This window comes from Bubalus kerabau, chromosome 1, assembly GCF_029407905.1.
Source record: "Bubalus kerabau isolate K-KA32 ecotype Philippines breed swamp buffalo chromosome 1, PCC_UOA_SB_1v2, whole genome shotgun sequence".
NCBI lineage: Eukaryota > Metazoa > Chordata > Mammalia > Artiodactyla > Bovidae > Bubalus > Bubalus kerabau.
In genome coordinates, this window is record NC_073624.1 from 112,292,831 (window position 1) to 112,315,758 (window position 22,928).

Below are 22,928 nucleotides of genomic sequence, written 5' to 3' on the forward strand. Positions count from 1 at the left end.
AAATATTTGGTTGTCACAGTTAATTAATTCCTTAATGGCAAGCTATTTCAAATTCTAAAAGATGATGCTGTGAAAGTGCTGCACTCAATATGCCAGCAAATTTGGAAAACTCAGCAGTGGCCACAGGACTGCAAAAGGTCAGTTTTCATTCCAATCCCAAAGAAAGGCAATGCCGAAGAATGCTCAAACTACCGCACAATTGCACTCATCTCACACGCTAGTAAAGTAATGCTCAAAATTCCCCAAGCCAGGCTTCAGCAATACGTGAACCGTGAACTTCCTGATGTTCAAGCTGGTTTTAGAAAAGGCAGAGGAACCAGAGATCACATTGCCAACATCCGGTGGATCATGGAAAAAGCAAGAGAGTTCCAGAAAAACATCTATTTCTGCTTTATTGACTATGCCAAAGCCTTTGACTGTGTGGATCACAAGAAACTGTGGAAAATTCTGAAAGAGATGGGAATACCAGACCACCTGACCTGCCTCTTGAGAAATCTGTATGCAGGTCAGGAAGCAACAGTTAGAACTGGACATGGAACAACAGACTGGTTCCAAACAGGAAAAGGAGTATGTCAAGGCTGTATATTGTCACCCTGCTTATTTAACTTATATGCAGAGTACATCATGAGAAACGCCAGGCTGGAAGAAGCACAAGCTGGAATCAAGATTGTCGGGAGAAATATCAATAACCTCATATATGCAGATGACACCACCCTTATGGCAGAAAGTGAAGAGGAACTAAACAGCCTCTTGATGAAAGTGAAAGAGGAGAGTGAAAAAGTTGGCTTAAAGCTTAACATTCAGAAAATGAAGATCATGGCATCTGGTCCCATCACTTCATGGGAAATAGATGGGGAGACAGTGTCAGACTTTACTTTTCTGGACTCCAAAATCACTGCAGATGGTGATTGCAGCCATGAAATTAAAAGACACTTACTCCTTGGAAGGAAAGTTATGACCAACCTAGATAGCATATTCAAAAGCAGAGACATTACTTTGCCAACAAATGTTCGTCTAGTCAAGGCTATGGTTTTTCCAGTGGTCATGTATGGATGTGCGAGTTGGACTGTGAAGAGAGCTGAGTGCCGAAGAATTGATGCTTTTGAACTGTGGTGTTGGAGAAGACTCTTGAGAGTCCCTTGGACTGCAAGGAGATCCAACCAGTCCATCCTAAAGGAGATCAGTCCTGGGTGTTCATTGGAAGGACTGATGCTAAAGCTGAAACTCCAGTACTTTGGCCACCTCATGCGAAGAGTTGACTCATTGGAAAAGACTCTGATGCTGGGAGGGATTGGGGGCAGAAGGAGAAGGGGATGAAGGATGAGATGGCTGGATGGCATCACTGACGCGATGGAAATGAGTTTGAGTGAACTCCAGGAGTTGGTGATGGACAGGGAGGCCTGGCATGCTTCAATTTGCGGGGTTGCAAAGAGTCGGACACGACTGAGCGACTGAACTGAACTGGTATCCAGTGGGTAGAGGTCAGGGATGCTTCTAAACATCCTAAAATGTACAGGACAGATTCCCATAAGAGAGAATCACCCAGCCCAAAATGTCAACAGTACGGCAATTAAGAAAACTTGTCATAGACTAAAACTTCTACAGTGGGTCCAGTTTTAATGTGTTTGATTATATACTTTACCTATCATAAAATCTTGAAGAAAAAGACATTCAATACATCATTTAACACTTGCACTTTTTAAGAAATATTATTATATATATAATATAAAAATTAAAATGTAATAAAAAATTTAAAAGTCATAAGGAATCTCAGGGATCATCAACTTTAATTCTAAGTAACTTGCCCAGTACTATTCAGCTGCTACTGCTAAGTCACTTCAGTCGTGTCCGACTCTATGCGACCCCATAGACGGCAGCCCACCAGGCTCCCCCGTCCCTGGGATTCTCCAGGCAAGAACACTGGAGTGGGTCGCCATTTCCTTCTCCAATGCATGAAAGAGAAAAGTGAAAGTGAAGTTGCTCAGTCGTGTCCAACTCTTAGCAACCCCATGGACTGCAGCCTACCAGGCTCCTCCGTCCATGGATTTTCCAGGCAAGAGTACTGGAGTGGGGTGCCATTGCCTTCTCCAAGTACTCAGCTAGCAAGTATCAAATACAGGAATGCAGTTGGTATATGAATTGCAAACTCTGCCTGTTTTCATTATCACACAAATATCACATTTAGGAAAATAGTATATAAGATAGATAGAATAATGCCCCCTTCAAGGATGCCCACAACCTAAACCCTGGAACTTGTGAATATATTATATTCCAGGCAAAATGGACTTTGCAGATGGAATTAAGAATATGAACCTTAAAACAAGGAGAGCAATCTAGATTATCTAGGTGGGCCCAATCTAATCATAAGGCCCTTAAAAGTGGAAGAGAAAGGCAGAAGAGTCTGATGTAACAGTAAAAATGTAAAGAGAGTTGAAACACGAGTGCAATCCAATTCTGTTTTATTGTCTTTGAAGATAGAGGAAGAAGGTCACAAGCCAAGGAATGAGATATTCTCTAGAGAGGGATCAGATCTCAGCTGCAGCCAGCAAGGTTTAACCTGTGTATAACCTCAGTCCTACAGCCACAAGAACAGAATTCTCCAAATAACCTGAATGATCAAAGAAAAGGACTCTTCCCTAGAGCCTCCCAATCTTGATTTTAGCCTGATTAGAAACCATGTCAGACTTATGACCTATAGAACTCTGACAGTCAATTTGTGTTATTTTAAGCCACAAAGCTTGTGGCAATTTGTTACAGAACCACAAGAAACTAACACAGTGTGACATCCACATAACAAATGTCTATAGACTGAGTTATCATCACATGTCTGCTTTGGCTCATCTGTCATATGCATAGCCTTAAAGGTCATTTAAATGTAGTCTCATTGGTTATCAGTTATTACTGCAATCTTGTCCTCTTATGAAAATTTAAATATTAATAGGTTTAACAACTTCATTTGGATATAAAAAATGATGCTTTAAATTACTCAGAATAGGATTTTGTTCTCTTCTCATATAGAAACAAAACCTTGCAATGCTGAATTGCTTAAAATTCCACAAACACACCATATCATTTACACCTCCATAATTTTGCACAGACTATTCCCTCTCTCAGAATCCTCCTTTCCACACACCCCACATGCCCCCTAGTTTGATTAGGAAACTCCTTATCTTTTTGCAGCCCTGGAGAGACTTTTCCAACTGTTCAGTAAAGGTAATCATTCCCTTGCTGTGCAACCACAATAAGACTGAAATACTTCCACTGCTTCACCTCTTAATTTGACTTATACTGTATGTATTTCCACGCTCATAATCTTTACTCCTGTCCACACACCCTAATACTGTGCTTTTTCATATGTATAGTACATAGTAGAATATTAAAGACAAAGAATAGAGTTGTAGGAGAACAGACGATCCCCAAATCAATCACCTAATTCTACTAGCTGGACCTCTCATTCGATGAGATATTGTATATAGCATTAGGCATATTTATTGAGTACTGACTATGTGCCAAAACTCTGTTATCCAATTTATATCTTACATATATTATCCCCAAAATCCTTAGAATACAATGAGTATTTTTACCCTCTGAAATATTCTATACATTGTAAAATTTCAAATTTCAAAAAAATGAAATTTTATCTTAAGCAGCACAATATGCAAAATGTGAAGGTTTTAAATATCAGAAGGAATTTGTAAATATACCTGCAATGATTCTGATAAATGTGCCAGACCCTTCAACACTTCCTCTCACTCTGTATACTGTGATGTTATATATTCCACCAGGAGTCAGATCTGTAACTGTGTGCTCAGTCATCACGCCCCAAATAAGATATTCTTCTGCAAATGTTCTGTTTGATATATAAATCTTGTAATGAGTGAAATTGGTCTCTGTTGGATTCCACCTTAAATGTGCAGAAGAAGTATTCACAGCTTTCAAGGTTAAGCCACAAATCCTGGATGGTTCTATTGAAAAGGTAAATATATATAAGTAAAAACTGCACACATATATGAAAAAATAAAGCAAACATAAATAGTATAATTTACAAATCTATGTAATAATCCTTGAATTTATTCAAGTATAATGTCTTACATGCTCAGCTCTGCAAATAGAGAAATAGGCTATTATATAAACATGAGTTTTAAGTGACTCTAGTTCCCAAATTTCTTTCCTTAATCAAATCATGAATCACTGCCAATAGACATTCCTCTAGAATTATGCCTCCTGTGTGTTCACAACCAAAAGTATCCTTATATGATACAGTTACAGGTTTGTTAGCTACCACCTAGCAGATAGCTAAAATAGAGTAACTTAGAGAGGCAGTGAGGGTCAGAAGTAAGGGCATTTTCAAATGTGGTTCTTCCAATTACAAAGTTTTCAGCATTTCTATATTGCTGCATTTTTAATCAGTTCATCTGGTAAAGTAATATTGTTTCTTGCATTATCATTTGTTCACTGAGAAGAGATCCTGTAAGCATCACAGATTTTCACAAGAACTGTTGGTGACGTATACTATCACCCCTCCCCAATCAAAAACAATATGAAACTGATTTACAATGAATTTACGAACATCAAGGAAGGAAAAAATAGTTTTCCTCTTTATCAAACCCCTACCTCAATAGAAAATGAACTGTATTTATAACATTATGACATGTTATATAGCACATGTGTGTGTATATATATATACACATATATTCCATAAATGTGGCATACATGATATACACACACACACACACACATGTTTGCTTCAGATTATTAAAAAACTCTATGTAGTTCCCAATAAATTTAGAGAAAGACTTTAAGTTCACATATTTTTGAGAGTTTCTTAATCATATCATGATCATCATTATTCCTTAATTATCAAGCTTTATGTTTAAAAATAGCTTTAATTATCTGGGGTCAAAATACTTTCAGTTCTCATAAAACTATAATGTAAAAATTTTATTTATGATATTTCCTTACTTGTAGCCACGTTTTTCATTACAGATACACTGTAATCTTTGCCTCTAACCGTCTTCACATGGAACACATAGTCTATACCTGGAGTCAGATTCTTTACTTTGGCTTTGTTGGTATACACGATTACTTGGAATAGTTTTTTCCTTCTAGACGCCATACAATAGGATATCTAGAAAAAGAGATAAATTCATATTTTTCATGATTTAAAAAGGATCTGTCATGAACTCCATACTAGTCACATCACATAAATTAATACTGCAAGACAGGGGTTGTAATACTTCCTATCTTCACCAAGAAGTAATTTGGAGGTAGTTGAGATAACTACCTGGATAACTTAGTGACATTCATATAGCAATAAGTTTAGTGAACCAACATAGGAGTTTATATACTAAAAGACCAATAGCCTCTAAATTTCACATATAGGGGTGTGTGTGTGTGTGTGTGTGTGTGCGTATACAAACACATGATTTATTTATATATATACATATATATATTCATAATATAATAGATGTGAGACTTTACCTGTTGGTCCACCTGAAAACAAAAACTGTTCTGTAACATTTCATGCATGCCTGTTCTCCCAACTCCAGGTAAGCAGAAGACTAGAGGAAGTGAAGGCAGATATTGCTGCAGTCCCAAGTTTCTGACCCTGTGGAAGATGCCATGGCTTTCTCCTGGCTGCCTAAGGGATGGAAAGCGGGTGCTTCTGCCCCCAGTCCAGCTAAATGAGGAGGGCCCTGTGGGTATCGTAACCATGCATGGAGGATGTCTGCTGGAGAGACTGACACATTCTAGTTAGAAGGTAAGAGGCAGCCAGCTTCCCACTCATGTGTCTGGTTGACCAGAGAAAAAGGAAACTGGAAAGAGCTGAGAGTAATCTGTGCACCCACCTTTGCCCTGACAAAGATACCACAGTCTCCCGTGGGTCACGTATGACCACACAGAGTGATCAGACTTGAACCAACTTACCAGTACCTCACCCAGGAAGTCTGACCTCTGTGCAAACACACCCGAGCAGCAAAAAGTAGTGGAAGAACTGAGAAGGGCTGGAAAAGATAGAGCTGGACCTGGGTCTGTCATGTCAAGGACATGGGTAGTGTGGGTAACCCCCACTTCTCTCACAAAGAACTCACATATGTGTCCCAGCAGAGAGACTGTATTTTATGGGCTGCTAAACAGGTATGAGTGGAAGCCAGTCAGTGTTAGTCAAGGGAGTAGTGAAAAAACAGCAAGAGATAAAACAACAAAAATAAACACCTGGCAGAGAGGAGGCACTTCAGTTTTTGTTGACTCAATGAATGATGTGTCACGTTCCATGTCAGTTTATCTTTCATTATAACCATCTTCCATTACAGCCAGTTACTCATTAAAACTTTCAGAACTGGCACTGCCTTTACAAATTTTCAGTGGACTGATCTGATAGTCCCAGTACTTTGGGGATTTTTTTTTTAATTCATTAAAAGCTACTTATAACAATCTTTACTCCTCTTCATTCCATATTTCAAGGTGTAAAAGAAAAAGAAAGATACATCTAAATGAAAGTAATCACATTCATTTTATAATTTTAATTATATTATCCTTTAAAAACCACTCGTTATGTGGTAAGAGTCAGAGAAACAAATTTCCTGGGCAGACATGTTTATCGCTGTCTTGTAGGAAGAGTATTTTGTTACTGAAGAAAGATAATCATGAGGTCTAGAAGCATATCACTGCTTATTGATTTATAAGGTGTCACTAGCAATTACCTTGTTTGTCCGGCATATGGTAAGATAGGAAAAGTGAACAGAATGCTGAGAACTTCTGATATGAAAAAGGATGGTAGGAGAAAGTACCATGTAGTAGAGGAAGAATATAACCTTAATGAAATGGTAAACTCAGACATACAAAGAATCATAGCAAGGCATTAATGAAGGACTGAAGGGAAAAGAAATCAATTGCAGTGATCCAAGATAAAATTATGAAAATTTTTAAAATAAATTTGTAAACTAGAGGTTTGTCAAGTTCCAACTATGTGGATTCCATGTATCTAATAGAAACCAATTGAAGAAAATGCAATTTGTTCTTTTATTTCTACCTTTAAAGCAGAATTTGAAGACCTGAAATGATTAATTTTAAATGATTAGGAAAATGATCCCAATTATGCATGTACACTTTGCTAAGCAACCAGGATACTGTTGCTTAATGCATTAAAATTTAACAAATAATCTCATTGGTAGACAAAGACTAGAATAACTATTAGAGATAGTTAATATAGTTAATAAATATAATCTGAATCCAAAAGATTAACATGATTTCTTGAAATAAGTTTTACTTCATACATAAATTACAATCTCAAAAAAAGTGTTCATATAAAAATAGTAAAAAGTAATTCTAGGAGTATATATTTTATCTGACAACAAATAATTTTATGGCCTCAGCCAACCCAAGAAAATATAATCTTTTTTGCCATTTGCCTTGAAATATGAGAATTAGGACAAACAGATAAGGGTAAAAAATGTGCATCTTCTACAATTAATATTATAAATACCTAGAATTTTCTCTAGGAAATACCTATACTAAGTATAGGAATGAATTAAATCATTCTAGAAAGGATAGACTTTCTCATGAATCATTTATAACTCAAGATGCCCCAATCATTGAATGACGTTTACAAATGACAAACAGAATGCTCCCCCTAGACTTGCTCATGTAAAATATCCTCTTCTCTTTTCAGTGAGTCTGAATCTTACCCGTTCCCAAAAGTTCATCTCAAGTTCTACCCTTTGTTGATAACCGTGTTCAGGATTGATACCTTCCCTCCAGCATCCCAATCATATATGGCAGGGGTCCCCAACCTTCAGGCCATGGACCAGTACCTCCTGCCAGATCAGGGGCAGCAGTAATTAGAAATAAAGTGCACAATAAATATAATGCCTTTATTACATGCATTATGTACATCATACATACATAATTACATGCATCATCCTAAAACCACACCCCTATCTGCAGTCAGTGGAAAAATTGTCTTCTGTGAAATTGGTCCCTGGTGCCAAATAGACTGGGGACCACTGATATATGGGAACACTGTTATACAAAGTTTTATTTATTTACTAAATATTTATTGATCATCTATTACAGGGAAAGCATTATTCTCAGTACTAGGTATTTTACAGTAAACAAGACAAAAAAGGCTTCCCATTGTAGGGAAGTTACACTCTAAGGGTGACGCCTAACAACAATCAACTCAATAAATGAATGAATGAAATAATCAGCTACATCTCAGATGAAACAAAACAAACAAACAAAGTTTTATTTAGAGTAGGTAATCAAGCAAGGAGATGAGAATATAAAACGAAGAATTGCTCACAATTGCTCACAAAGATTAAGTCATTAGCCACTGCAGCTATTCACCTGCAGCGCACCCTGAAAGGAATTCAGGATGCAAAACAAAATGAGGCATTCTGTACTTTGGATAAACAAGCCCATCAGAAAGTTAGATGTATATCTCAGGAAGAAATTTTATGAACCAAGATTCTTACATTTTCCCATACATAGAAATCATTCTAAAATCATTAACTAATATATCTGTGTCTTGTGACTAGATGTATGCTTGACTGCATGTATTTCTTAGCCCTAAATCATATTAGGGCTTCTCCCCTACTTCCCCACAACAGTTCCCTCAGACCTACGGAGAAGCTATTTCCTAGGCTATAGCTCTCATAAATTCTATGAATAAAACTGAAACTCCCAACTCTAACATTGTGCATTTTTCTTATAGTCAACAAATGATTCTGGAGCTGAGAATCCAATGATAGAAAAAAGTCGACCAAAACTGAAGGCGATATGATCCAGCAATCCCACTGCTGGGCATACACACTGAGGAAACCAGAAGGGAAAGAGACACATGTACCCCAATGTTCATCGCAGCACTGTTTATAATAGCCAGGACATGGAAGCAACCTAGATGTCCATCAGCAGATGAATGGATAAGAAAGCTATGGTACATATACACAATGGAGTATTACTCAGCCATTAAAAAGAATACATTTGAATCAGTTCTAATGAGGTGGATGAAACTGGAGCCTATTATACAGAGTGAAGTAAGCCAGAAAGAAAAACACCAATACAGTCTACTAACACATATATATGGAATTTAGAAAGATGGTAACAATAACCCTGTGTACGAGACAGCAAAAGAGACACTGATGTATAGAACAGTCTTATGGACTCTGTGGGAGAGGGAGAGGGTGGGAAGATTTGGGAGAATGGCATTGAAACATGTAAAATATCATGTATGAAACGAGTTGCCAGTCCAGGTTTGATGCACGATACTGGATGCTTGGGCCTGGTGCACTGGGAAGACCCAGAGGGATGGACTGGGGAGGGAGGAGGGAGGAGGGTTCAGGATGGGGAACACGTATACCGGTGGTGGATTCATTTTGATATTTGGCAAAACTAATACAATTATGTAAAGTTTAAAAATAAAATAAAATTTAAAAAAAAAGAAGCAAATAGAGAAAAAGAAAACTGAAGGCAAAATACCCATGCAAAATGAATATCAAGTACAAAAATTCTGCAGCGGGGATGTGCATGGCATGCTAAAGGAGCTAGAAAGAGAGCCCAATACGCTAGCAGCATAGAAACCAAGAAGGCAGCATAATTAGATGAAGGTCCAATCAGGTGAGCTCTTGGAGACCACTTTAAGGTTACATAAACACATAAAGTTTAGACTTTAAGTGATGAGCAATGGAAATCTAAAGGAGCTTGTTAAATCAATGAGACACACTATATCTCTGTCACCTGCATTCTCTCTGGCCACTATGTGCAAAGTAGATAATATGGAAATCAAGAACAGAGACAGAGGACTTCTCTGGGGTCTAGTGGTTAAGCATTTACCTGTCAATGCAGAGGACATGGGTTCAATCCCTAGTCCTGGGAGATTCCACATACCATGGACCAACTGAGACCATATGTTAGAACAACTGAGCCTGTGTGTCAAAACTATTGAGCCTATGCTCTAGAGCCTGCAACCCATAACTCCTCAGCCCATGCACCTAGAGCTTATGCCCCATGCTCCACAAGAGAAGCCACCGCAATGAGAAGCCTACAGACGGCAACTAGAGTAGCCCCCACTTGAAGCAGTGAAGACAGACCCAGCACAGCCACAAATAAATAATTAATTTTTAATTAAAAACATGTATCTTTAAAAAAAGGATGGGGGGGCACAGTCTAAGATGGCAGAGGAATAGGATGGGGAGACCACCACTTTCTCCCCCAAAAATTCATCGAAAGATCATTTGAATGCTGAGCAAATTCCACAAAACAACTTCTGAATGCTGGTGGAGGACACCAGGCACCCAGAAAGGCAGCCCATTGTCTTCAAAAGGGATAGAACAAAATATAAAAGATAAAAAGAGAGACAAGAGAGTTAGGGACCCATCCCGGAGAGGGAGTTGTGAAAGAGGAGAAGTTTCCAAACACTAGGAAACCCTCTAACCGGTGGGTCTGTGGGGAGTTTTGGAATCTCAGAGGGCAACATAACTAGGAGGAAAAATAAATAAATAAAACCCACAGATTATGTGCCTAACCTCAACTCCCAGAGGAGAAGTAGCCCAGAGGCTCGTGTCCACCACCAGCAAGCGGGGGCTGAACAGGCAGGCACTGGTTGCATGCTTAGGGTAAGGACAGAGCCTGAGTGCCCTGAGGGCAACCTGACGGAGCTAACGTGAGACAGCAACCCAAACTGTGGGATAGCCAGAGAGAGAGAAAAAAAAATAAGAGGGAAAGAAAGAGAGAGAGAACTTTCCCATGGAAAGCTCTAACCTAAGGCACTGCCAGCCCGCTCACAGAACAAAGGACTGAGCGAATACCAAAGGAGAGCTAGCAGGCTACGGACTGGCCCCTTCCCACGCTGGAGGCAGAGAGTCAGGCAGGCGACAGCCAGAGCCAGAAGGGGCAATCTTGGCCCCAGAGATGGCATCCTCCACCAAACTGTGAGCAGGCTCCTAGCTGCTAACCAAGTCTTCCTTTGATCCTGGAAGGTTGACATCCCCCAGGACGGTCGCAGGAAGAGATCAGCTCCCCAAGGAGATACACAGCACACCTGAGACAGCACTCCCGCTCTGCACCCAGGAAAACAAGTGGCTGGGACCAGGGAGGTGATAAGACGCACTGCCCACCTGGGGAGAGTGCACTCGCCAAGCACCTGGTCGCCTGAGCTGCTTGGATCTGTAAAGGGCATAAAATGCAGGCCCAACCGAGTCTGTGCCTTTGTGGAGTACCCGAGAACCTCAACCTGAGCGGCTTAGACCTGGGAAGTGCCGACAACCCAGGGCCCGCCTCAGACAGTTCACCTGCACAGCAACGTGGAAACTGAACAGTGTAGTCCAGGAAAGCACACACGTCGTGAGCTGGGGCAAACCCAGTGTGGCCCAAACACTGCGAGAACTCCCCACACACGCCAGTGATATTTGTTTGCACTGTTCCTCCCTCTCCACAGCAAACTGGATAAGTGAGCCTTAATAAGTGACCACCTTTGGCCCCTTGTGTCAGGGTGGAAATTAGATACTGAAGAAATTTGCAAATAGAAGAAGCCAAATAAACAGAGGGAACTGCTCTGGAAGTAACAGGTGAAACAGATTAAAACCCTGTAGTTAGTAACGACTACATTGGAAGGGGCTTATAGACCTTGAGAAAAAGTATAAGTTGGAAAAAGGAACTATCTGAAACTAAACTGACTCCACATTGCTGCAACAGCTCCAGAGAAATTCTAAGATATATTTTACTATTATAATTTTTTAAATTAAAAAAAAAATTTAAGTCCTTCATTTCTCCTTTAATTTTCATTTTTATAACCTACTCAGTTCAGTTCAGTTCAGTCACTCAGCTGTGTCCGACTCTTTGCAACCCCATGAATCACAGCACACCAGGCCTCCCTGTCCATCACCAATTCCCGGAGTTCACTCAGACTCACGTCCATAGAGTCCATGATGCCACCCAGCCATCTCATCCTCTGTCGTCCCCTTCTCCTCCTGCCCCCAATCCCTCCCAGCATCAGAGTCTTATCCGATGAGTCAACTCTTCACATGAGGTGGCCAAAGTACTGGAGTTTCAGCTTTAGCATCATTCCTTCCAAAGAACACCCAGGGCTGATCTCCTTCAGAGGACTGGTTGGATCTCCTTGCAGTCCAAGGGACTCTCAAGAGTCTTCTCCAACACCACAGTTCAAAAGCATCAATTCTTCAGCGCTCAGCTTTCTTCACAGTCCAACTCTCACATCCATACATGACCACTAGAAAAACCATAGCCTTGACTAGATGGATCTTTGTTGGCAAAGTAATGTCTCTGCTTTTCAATATGCTATCTAGGTTGGTCATCACTTTTCTTCCAAGGAGTAAATGTCTTTTAATTTCATGGCTGAAGTCACCATCTGCAGTGATTTTGGAGCCCCAAAAAATAAAGTCTGACACTGTTTCCACTGTTGCCCCTGTTTCCCCATCTATTTCCCATGAAGTGATGGGACCAGATGCCATGATCTTCGTTTTCTGAATGTTGAGCTTTAAGCCAACTTTTTCACTCTCCTCTTTCACTTTTATCAAGAGGCTTTTTAGTTCCTCTTCAGTTTCTGCCATAAGGGTGATGTCATCTGCATATCTCAGGTTACTGATATTTCTCCCGGCAATCTTGATTCCAGGTTGTGCTTCTTCCAGCCCAGTGTGGATGTACTCTGAATATAAGTTAAATAAGCAGGGTGACAATAGACAGCCTTGACAGACTCCTTTTCCTATTTGGAACCAGTCTGTTGCTCCATGTCCAGTTCTAACTGTTGCTTCCTGACCTGCATACAAATTTCTCAAGAGGCAGGTCAGGTGGTCTGGTATTCCCATCTCTTTCAGAATTTCCCACAGTTCATTGTGATTCACACAGTCAAAGGCTTTGGCATAGTCAATAAAGTAGAAATAGATGTTTTTCTGGACTCTCTTGCTTTTTCCATGATCCAGCGGATGTTGGCAATTTGATCTCTGGTTCCTCTGCTTTTCTAAAACCAGCTTGAACATCTGGAAGTTCACAGTTCATGTATTGCTAAAGCCTGGCTTGGAGAATTCTGAGCATTACCTTACTAGTGTGTGAGATGAGTGCAATTGTGTGGTAGTTTGAGCATTCTTTGGCATTGCCTTTCTTTGGGATTGGGATGAAAACTGACCTTTCCCAGTCCTGTGGCCACTGCTGAGTTTTCCAAATTTGCTGGCATATTGAGTGCAGCACTTTCACAGCATCATCTTTCAGGATTTGAAATAGCTCAACTGGAATTCCATCACCTCCACTAGCTTTGTTCATAGTGATGCTTTCTAAGGCCCACTTGACTTCACATTCCAGGATGTCTGGCTCTAGGTCAGTGATCACACCATCGTGATTATCTGGGTCATGAAGATCTTTTTTATACTGTTCTTTCATGTATTCTTGCCACCACTTCTTAATATCTTCCGCTTCTGTTAGGTCCATACCATTTCTGTCCTTTATCGAGCCCATCTTTGCATGAAATGTTCCCTTGGTATCTCTAATTTTCTTGAAGAGATCTCTAGTCTTTCCCATTCTGTTGCTTTCCTCTATTTCTCTGCATTGATCACTGAGGAAGGCTTTCTTATCTCTTCTTGCTATTCTTTGGAACTCTGCATTCAGATGCTTATATCTTTCCTTTTCTTCTTTGCTTTTTGCATCTCTTCTTTTCACAGCTATTTGTAAGGCCTCCCCAGACAGCCATTTTGCTTTTTTGCATTTCTTTTCCATGGGGATGGTCTTGATCCTTGTCTCCTGTACAATGTCATGAACCTTAGTCCATAGTTCATCAGGTACTCTATCAGATCTGGTCCCTTAAATCTATTTCTCACTTCCACTGTATAATCATAAGGGATTTGATTTAGGTCATACCTGAATGGTCTAGTGGTTTTCCCTACTTTCTTCAATTTAAGTCTGAATTTGGCAATAAGTACTACATTACAAAAAAAAACAAAACAAAAAAACCCTATTTTTTAACCGAATTTCATATATACTTTTTACAATTTTTGTGATTTTGTTTTTTTAATATTGCATTTTGAGACTCTAACCTCTACTCTAGATTTTTCATCTTTGCTTTTTGGTATGTTTTTTTATCAATTTTGTACCTTTAAGAATCCAATCTTCAGTACCCATTTTTACTTAGGAGTGTGATTACTGGCTTCATTGTCCTCTCTCCCTTTTGACTCTCCTTTTTCTCCCCCAGGTCACCTCTATCTCCTCCCTCTCACTTCTCTCCTCTACCTAACTCTGTGATTCTCTCTGTGTTTTCCGGGTTGGGGAGAACACTTAGGGAACTGATACTGGCTGGATCTGTCTCTCTCCTTTTGACTCCCTGCTTCTCCTCCTGGTCACCTCCATCTCTCTCCTCTCACTTCTCTTCTCTATGTAACTCCGTGAACCTCTCTGAGTATTCCGTAATGTGGAAAGCACATAGGGAATAGATTACTGGCTAGATTTCTCTCTCCCCTTTTGATTCCAGCTCTTCTCCTCCTAGTCACTTCTATCTCCTTCCTCCCTCTTCTCTTCTCTGTGTAACTCCGTGAACATCTCTGAGGGATCCAGGCTCTGGAGAGCACATAGGGAATTGATTGCTGGCTAGATTGCTCTCTCCCCTTTTGATTCTCTTCCTTTTGATTCTCTTCCTGGTCACCTCTATCTCTTGCCTCCCTCTTCTTTTCTCCACGTAACTCTGTGAACCTCTCTGGGTGTCCCTCACTGTGGATAATCTTCTCTCCATTAACCTAGATGTTTTATCATCTGTGCTGTATGGATGGAGAAGTCTTGAGGCTACTGTAAGAATAAGACTGAAAACCAGAGGCAGGAGGCGTAAGTCCAATACCTGAGAACACCAGAAAATTCCTGATTCCAAGGAACAATTAATCGACAAGAGCTCATCCAAAAGCCTCCATACCCACACTGAAACCAAGCTCCACCCAGAGTCAACAAGTTCCAGAGCAAGACATACCATGCTGATTCTACAGCAACACAGGAACATAGCCCTGAGCATTAATATACAGGCTGCCCAAAGTCACACCAAACCCATAGACACCTCGAAACTCACCACTGGACACTTCATTGCACTCCAGAGAGAAGAGATCCAGCTCCACCCACAAGAACACTGATGCAAGCTTCCCTAACCAGGAAACCTTGACAAGCCACTTGTCCAATCCCACCCACAGGGAGGAACCTGCACAATAAAGAGGAATCACAAACTTCCAGCATACAGAAAGGCCACCCAAAACACAGCAATCTAAACAAGATGAAAAGGCAGAGAAATATTCAGCAGGTAAAGGAACATGATAAGTGCCCAGCCAAACCAAACAAGAGGAGGAGATAGGAAGTCTACCTGAAAAAGAATTCAGAATAATGACAGTAAAAATGATCCAAAATCTTGAAAACAGAATGGAGTTACAGATAAATAGACTGGAGACAAGGATTGAGAAGATGCAAGAACTGTTTAACAAGGACCTAGAAGAAGTAAAAAAGTCAATCAATAATGAATAATGCAATAACTGAGATCAAAAAACTCTGGAGGGAACCAACAGTAGAACCAACTGAGGCAGAAGATAGGAAAAGTGAGAAAGAAGATAGAATGGTAGAAATAAATGAAGCAGAGAGGAAAAAGAATTAAAAGAAATGAGGACAACCTCAGAGATTTCTGGGACAATGTCAAACGCCCCAACATTCAAATCATAGGCATCCCTGAAGAAGACAAAAAGAAAGGCCATGATAAAACACTTGAGGAAATAATATTTGAAAACTTCCCTAAAATGGGGAAGGAAATAGCCACCCAAGTCCAAGAAACCCAGAGAGTCCCAAACAGGATAAACCCAAGGCAAAACACCTGAAGACACATATTAATCAAATTAACAAAGATCAAACACAAGGAACAAATATTAAAAGCAACAAGGGAAAAACAACAAATATCACACAAGGGGATTCCCATAAGGATAACAGCTGATCTTTCAGTAGAAACTCTTCAGGCCAGAAGGGAATGGCAGGACATACTTAAAGTGACAAAAGAGAAAACCCCACAACCCAGATTACTGTAAACAGCAAGGATCTCATTCAAATATGAAGGAGAAATCAAAACCTTTACAGACAACCAAAAGCTGAGAGAATTCAGCACCACCAAACCAGCTCTTCAACAAATGCTAAAGGATCTTCTCTAGACATGAAACACAGAAAAGGTATATAAACTCGAACCCAAAACAGCAAATTAAATGACAGCGGGATCACACTTATCAATAATTACCTTAAATGTAAATAGTTTGAATGCCCCAACCAAAAGACAAAGACTGGCTGAATGGATACAAAAACAAGACCCCTATATATGCTATCTACAAGATACCCACCTCAAAACAAGGGACACATACAGATGGAAAGTGAAGGGCTGGAAAAAGATATTTCACGCAAATGGATACCAAAAGAAATCAGGAGTAGCAATATTCATACCAGATAAAATAGACTTTGAAATAAAGCCTGTGAAAAGAGACAAAGGAGGACACTACATAATGATCTAAGGATCAATCCAAGAAGAATATATAACAATTATATATGCACCCAACATAGGAGCACAATATGTAAGGCAAACACTAACAAGTATGAAAGGGGAAATTAACAGTAATACAATAATAGTGGGAGACTTTAATACCCCACTCACACCTATGGATAGATCATCCAAACAGAAAATTAGCAAGGAAACACAAACTTTAAATGATACAATGGACCAGTTAGACCTAATCAATATCTATAGGACATTTCACCCCAAAACAATGAATTTCACCTTTTTCTCAAGTGCACACGAAACATTCTCCAGGATAGATCACATCCTGGGCCATAAATCCAGCCTTGGTAAATTCAAAAAAGTTGAAATCATTCCAAACATCTTTTCTAATCAGAAGGCGGTAATTCAATGTCAACTACAGGGGAAAAAAACTATTAAAAATACAAACATATGGAGGCTAAACAACATGCTTCTGAATAACCAACAAATCACAAAAGAAATCAAAATATGCATAGAAATGAATGAAAATGAAAACACAATAACCCAAAACCTATGGGACTGAGTAAAAGCAGTGCTAAGGGGAAGGTTCATAGCAATATAACCTTATCTCAAGAAACAAGAGAAAAATCAAATATATAACCTAACTCTACACCTAAAGCAACAAGAATAGGAAGAAATGAATAACCCCAGGGTTAGTAAAAGGAAAGAAATCATACAAATTAAGGCAGAAATAAATGAAAAAGAAACAAAGGAGACCATAGCAAAAATCAACAAAACTAAAAGCTGGTTCTTTGAGAAGATAAATAAGATAGATAAACCATTAGCCAGACTCATCAAGAAAAAAAGGGAGAAGAATCAAATCAACAAAATTATAAATGAAAATAGAGAAATCACAAGAGATAACACAAAAATACAAATGATCATAAGAGTCTACAATCAGCAACTATATGCCAATAAAATGGACAACTGGGAAGAAATGGACAAATTTTTAGATAAGTAGAACTTTCCAAAACTGAACCAGGAAGAAATAGAAAATCTTAACAGACCCATCACAAGCACATAAACTGAAACTGCAATCAGAAATCTTCCAGCAAACAAAAGCCCAGGACCAGAAGGCCTCACAGCTTAATTCTACCAAAACTTTAGAGAAGAGCTAACACCTATCCTACTCAAACTCTTCCAGAAAATTGCAGAGGAAGGTAAACTTCCAAACTCATTCCATGAGGCCACCATCACCCTAATAGGAAAACCAGACAAAGATGCCACAAAAAAAGAAACCTACAGGCCAATATCACTGATGAACATAGAAAAATCCTCAACATGCCAAAATCCTCAACAAAATTCTAGAACATATTAAACACATTAAACAACATATTAAAAAGATCATACATCATGACCAAGTGGACTTTATCCCAGGGATGAATGGATTCTTTAATAGCCACAAATCAATCAATGTGATATACCACATTAACAAATTGAAAGATAAAAACCATATGATTATCTCAATAGTTGCAGAGAAAGCCTTTGACAAAATTCAACATCTATTTATGATAAAAACCCTCCAGAAAGCAGGCACAGAAGGAACATACCTCAACATAATAAAAGTCATATATAATAAACCAACAGCAAACATTATCCTCAATGGTGAAAAGTTGAAAGCATTTTCCCTTAAGTCAGGAATAAGACACAGGTGCCCACTCTCACCACTACTATTCAACATAGTTTTAGAAGTTTTAGCTACAACAATCAGAGAAGAAAAAGAAATAAAAGGAATCCAGATTGGAAAAGAAGAAATAAAACTCTGTTTGCAGATGACATGATCCTCTACATAGAAAACCCTAAAGACTCCACCAGAAAATTACTAGAGCTAATCAATGAATATAGTAAAGATGCAGGATATAAAATTAACATACAGAAATGCCTTGCATTCCTATACACTAACAATGAGAAAACAGAAAGAGAAATTAAGGGGAAAATTCCATTCACCATTGCAAAGAAAAGAATAAAATACTCAGGAATAAATTTACCTAAAGAAACAGAAGACCTATATAAAGAAAACTATAAAATGCTAATGAAATAAATCAAAGATGACACAAATAGATGGAAAAATATACCGTGTTCATGATCATTAGAATCAATATAGTGAAAATGAGTATACTACCCAAAGCAATCTATCAATTCAATGCAATCCCTATCAAGCTACTAATGGTATTTTTCAGAGAACTAGAACAAATAATTTCACAATTTGTATGAACATACAAAAAACCTCGAATAGCCAAAGCAATCTTGAGAAAGAAGAATAGAACTGGAGGAATCAACCTGCCTGACTTCAGGCTATACTACAAAGCTAGTCATCAAGACAGTATGGTACTGGCACAAAGACAGAAATATAGATCAATGGAACAAAATAGAAAGCCAGAGATAAATCCATGAGCCTCTTGATGAAAGTGAAAGTGGAGAGTGAAAAAGTTGGCTTAAAGCTCAACATTCAGAAAACGAAGATCATGGCATCCGGTCCCACCACTTCATGGGAAATAGATGGGGAAACAGTGGAAACAGTGTCAGGCTTTATTTTTCTGGGCTCCAAAATCACTGCAGATGGTGACTGCAGCCATGAAATTAAAAGACGCTTACTCCTTGGAAGGAAAGTTATGACCAACCTAGATAGCATATTCAAAAGCAGAGACATTACTTTGCCAACAAAGGTTCGTCTAGTCAAGGCTATGGTTTTTCCAGTGGTCATGTATGGATGTGAGAGTTGGACTGTGAAGAAGGCTGAGCGCCGAAGAATTGATGCTTTTGAACTGTGGTGTTGGAGAAGACTCTTGAGAGTCCCTTGGACTGCAAAGAGATCCAACCAGTCCTCTGAAGGAGATCAGCCCTGGGATTTCTTTGGAAGGAATGATGCTAAAGCTGAAACTCCAGTACTTTGGCTACTTCATGTGAAGAGTTGACTCATTGGAAAAGACTCTGATGCTGGGAGGGACTGGGGGCAGGAGGAGAAGGGTACGACAGAGGATGAGATGGCTGGATGGCATCACTGACTCTATGGACGTGAGTCTGAGTGAACTCCGGGAGTTGGTGATGGACAGGGAGGCCTGGTGTGCTGCGATTCATAGGGTCGCAAAGAGTCGGACATGACTGAGTGACTGATTTGATCTGATGGACACCTTTGACAAAGGAGGCCAGAATATACAATGGAGAAAAGACAATCTCTTTAACAAGTGGTGCTGGGAAAACTGGTCAACCACTTGTAAAAGGATGAAACTAGAACACTTTCTAACACCATACACAAAAATAAACTCAAAATGGATTAAAGATCTAAATGTAAGACCAGAAACTATAAAACTCCTAGAGGAAAACATAGGCAAACACTCTGACATAAATCATAGCAGGATCCTCTATGATCCACCTCCTAGAATAATGGAAATAAAAGCAAAAATAAACAAATGGGACCTAATTAAACTTAAAAGCTTTTGTATGATGAAGGAAACTATAAGACAGCCTTCAGAATGGGAGAAAATAATAGCAAAGGAAGCAACAGACAAAGAATTAATCTCAAAAATATACAAGCAGCTCCTCCAGCTCAATTCCAGAAAAATAAATGACCCAATCAAAAAATGGGCCAAAGAACTAAACAGACATTTCTCCAAAGAAGACATACAGATGGCTAACAAACACATGAAAAGATGCTCAGCATCACTCATTATCAAAGAAATGCAAATCAAAACCACAATGGGGTACCATTCTCACACCGGTCAGAATGGCTGCTATCCAAAAGTCTACAAGCAATAAATGCTGGAGAGGGTGTGGAGAAAAGGGAACCCTCTTACACTGTTGGTGGGAATGCAAGCTAGGACAGCCACTATGGAGAACAGTGTGGAGATTCCTTAAAAAGGTGAAAATAGAACTGCCATACAACCCAGCAGTCCCACTGCTGGGCATACACACCAAGGAAACCAGAATTGAAAGAGACATGTACCCCAATGTTCATCGCAGCACTGTTTACAACAGCCAGGACATGGAAGCAACCTAGATGTCCATTAGCAGATGAATGGATAAGAAAGCTGTGGTACATATACACAATGGAATATTACTCAGCTATTAAAAAATGCATTTGAATCAGTGCTAATGAGGTGGATGAAACTGGAGCCTATTATACAGAGTGAAGTAAGTCAGAAAGAAAAACACCAATACAGTATACTAACGCATATTTATGGAATTTAGAAAGATGATAACATTGACCCTATATGCAAGACAGCAAAAGAGACACAGTTGGACTCTGTGGGAGAAGGCGAGGGTGGGGTGATTTTAGAGAATAGCATTGAAACATGTATATTATCATATATGAAACAGACCGCCAGTCCAGGTTGCATGCATGAGACAGGGTGCTCAGGGCTGGTGCACTGGGATGACCCTGAGGGATGGGATGGGGAGGGATATGGGAGGGAGGTTCAGGATGGGGAACACATGTACACCCATGGCTGATTCATGTCAATGTATGGCAAAACCACTACAATATTATAAAATAATTAGCCTCCAATTAAATAAATTAATTTTTTTTAAAAAGGTGGGGGGCTTCACAGATGTTGCAGTGGTAAAGAGTCCACTTGCCAATGCAGGAGACCCAAGAGATATGAGTTCAATCCCTGGGTTGGAGAGATCTCCTGAAGAAGGATATGGCAACCCACTCCAGTATTCTTGCCTAGAGGATCCCTTGGACAGGGGAGCCTGGCAGACTACAGTCTATGGAGTCAAGCATGACTGAGCACTCACACACACACACACATCTTAAAAGAAAAAAAAAATAGGAGGTAAGAGACTGTCATCTGTCACCTAGGCTGTTGATCTCAGTAAGAAATGAGGACGAGGGTGGTATAGTGGAGATAGAGAAAGCTGGACACATTAAGAATCCATTTCAGAGGTAGAAGTGGCAGAACCCACTGAAAAACTGAGGAATGAGGGAATGGGAAGAATCAAAGATAACTGAGCAAGGGATTTCAGGACATGGTCCTTTCCTGAGATGGGAAAGAATGGAGGAGCTGTAGCGAGGTCACCAGGGACAGGCAGAGCCTAGTAAGCCATGGTAAAGAAACTCTTATGCAAAAGAATGATATTTTATTAATACTTTTAAGAAAGAGCACTCAATGCTGTATGACAAGCGAGAGGTTTAGTTGCCCCATGGCATGTGGAATCTTCCTGGACCAGGGATCGAACCCACGTCCCTTGCAGTGGCAAGAAGATTCTTAAACCACTGGACCACCACTGATGTCTGCAAGGCTACTTCAGCAGTGATAAATTTCTTTAGCTTTTTCTTGTTTGGGAAACTTTTTATCTTTACTAATTTCTGATTAATAACCTTGCCAAATAATGTATTATTGGTTGTAAGTTTTTTCTTTTTTACTTTCAGTAATTTTAACATATCATGTCAGTCCCTTTTGGCCTATAAAGTTTCTGCTAAAAATTAATCAGTTGAAAGGAGGGTTCCCTTTTAAGTTTTTCTCTTGCTGCTTTTAAATTTCTAACTTCTGACATGTTAATTATAATGTGTCTTGATGTGAGTCTCTTCAAGTTCATCTTGTTTGGGTGTCTGTGTTTTCTGGACTTGGTTCCTTTACCAGGTTGAAATTTTTCTCAGCCCTAATTTCTTCAAACAGGTCAACTGGAATTTTCTTTCTCCTACTGGGACCCCTTGAAAAAAGTAAATATTGGTATGCTTAATGTTGTTGCAGACATTCCTTAAGTTACCCTCATTTTTAAAAATTCCTTTTATGTCCTGACTGGGTGATTTCTGCTACCCTGTCTTTCAGACTGCTGATCCATTCTCCTGTATCCTTTAATGCATTGTTGATTCTCCCAGTGTATTTTAAATTTCAGTTATTGCAGTTTTTAATTCTTACCAGTTCTTTATATTTTCTACCTCTTTGTTTAATTTATCACTGTATCCATCAGTTCTCCTCAGTTCAGTGCACATCTTTATGACTATTACTTTCAATGCCCTTTTGTTAAATTGTTTGCCTCCATTTCATTGAATTATTTTTCTGAAGTCTTGTCTTGTTCCTTCATTTGAAAGGTTTGCCATTGTCCCCCAAGTTTTCCTGTGTTTGTTTCTATTTATTAGCTTTACCTAACAAATAGAATTGATGCTTCTGAATTGTGGTGCTAGAGAAGAGAGTCTTAAGAATCCCTTGGACAGCAAAAAGATCAAACCAGTCAATCCTAAAGGAAATCAACTCTAAATATTCATTGGAAAGACCAATGCTGAAGCACTAATACTTTTTGGCTACCTGAAGCCAAGAACCCACTCACTGGAAAAGACCCTGATCTGAGAAAGATTGAGGGCAAGAGGAGAAGAGGGCAACAGAGGATGAGATGGTTGGATGGTATCACTAACTCAATGGACATGAGTTTGAGCAAACTTCTGGAG

At 39.4% G+C, this 22,928-nt stretch overlaps 1 protein-coding gene across 4 annotated transcripts in view; it reads right to left on the reverse strand.

The window, feature by feature from the left end:
- PTPRQ (protein tyrosine phosphatase receptor type Q) overlaps positions 1-22,928 on the reverse strand; it is a 282,762-nt gene that overhangs the window by 241,529 nt on the left and 18,305 nt on the right. For all 4 annotated transcript variants that reach the window (XM_055586942.1, XM_055586932.1, XM_055586934.1 and 1 more), the window contains exons 7-8: positions 4,963-5,128; positions 3,705-3,965 (exon numbers count right to left, since the gene is read on the reverse strand). In XM_055586942.1, the coding sequence (XP_055442917.1) occupies positions 3,705-3,965; positions 4,963-5,128 (427 nt within the window). The remainder of the gene's footprint in view (positions 1-3,704; positions 3,966-4,962; positions 5,129-22,928) is intronic.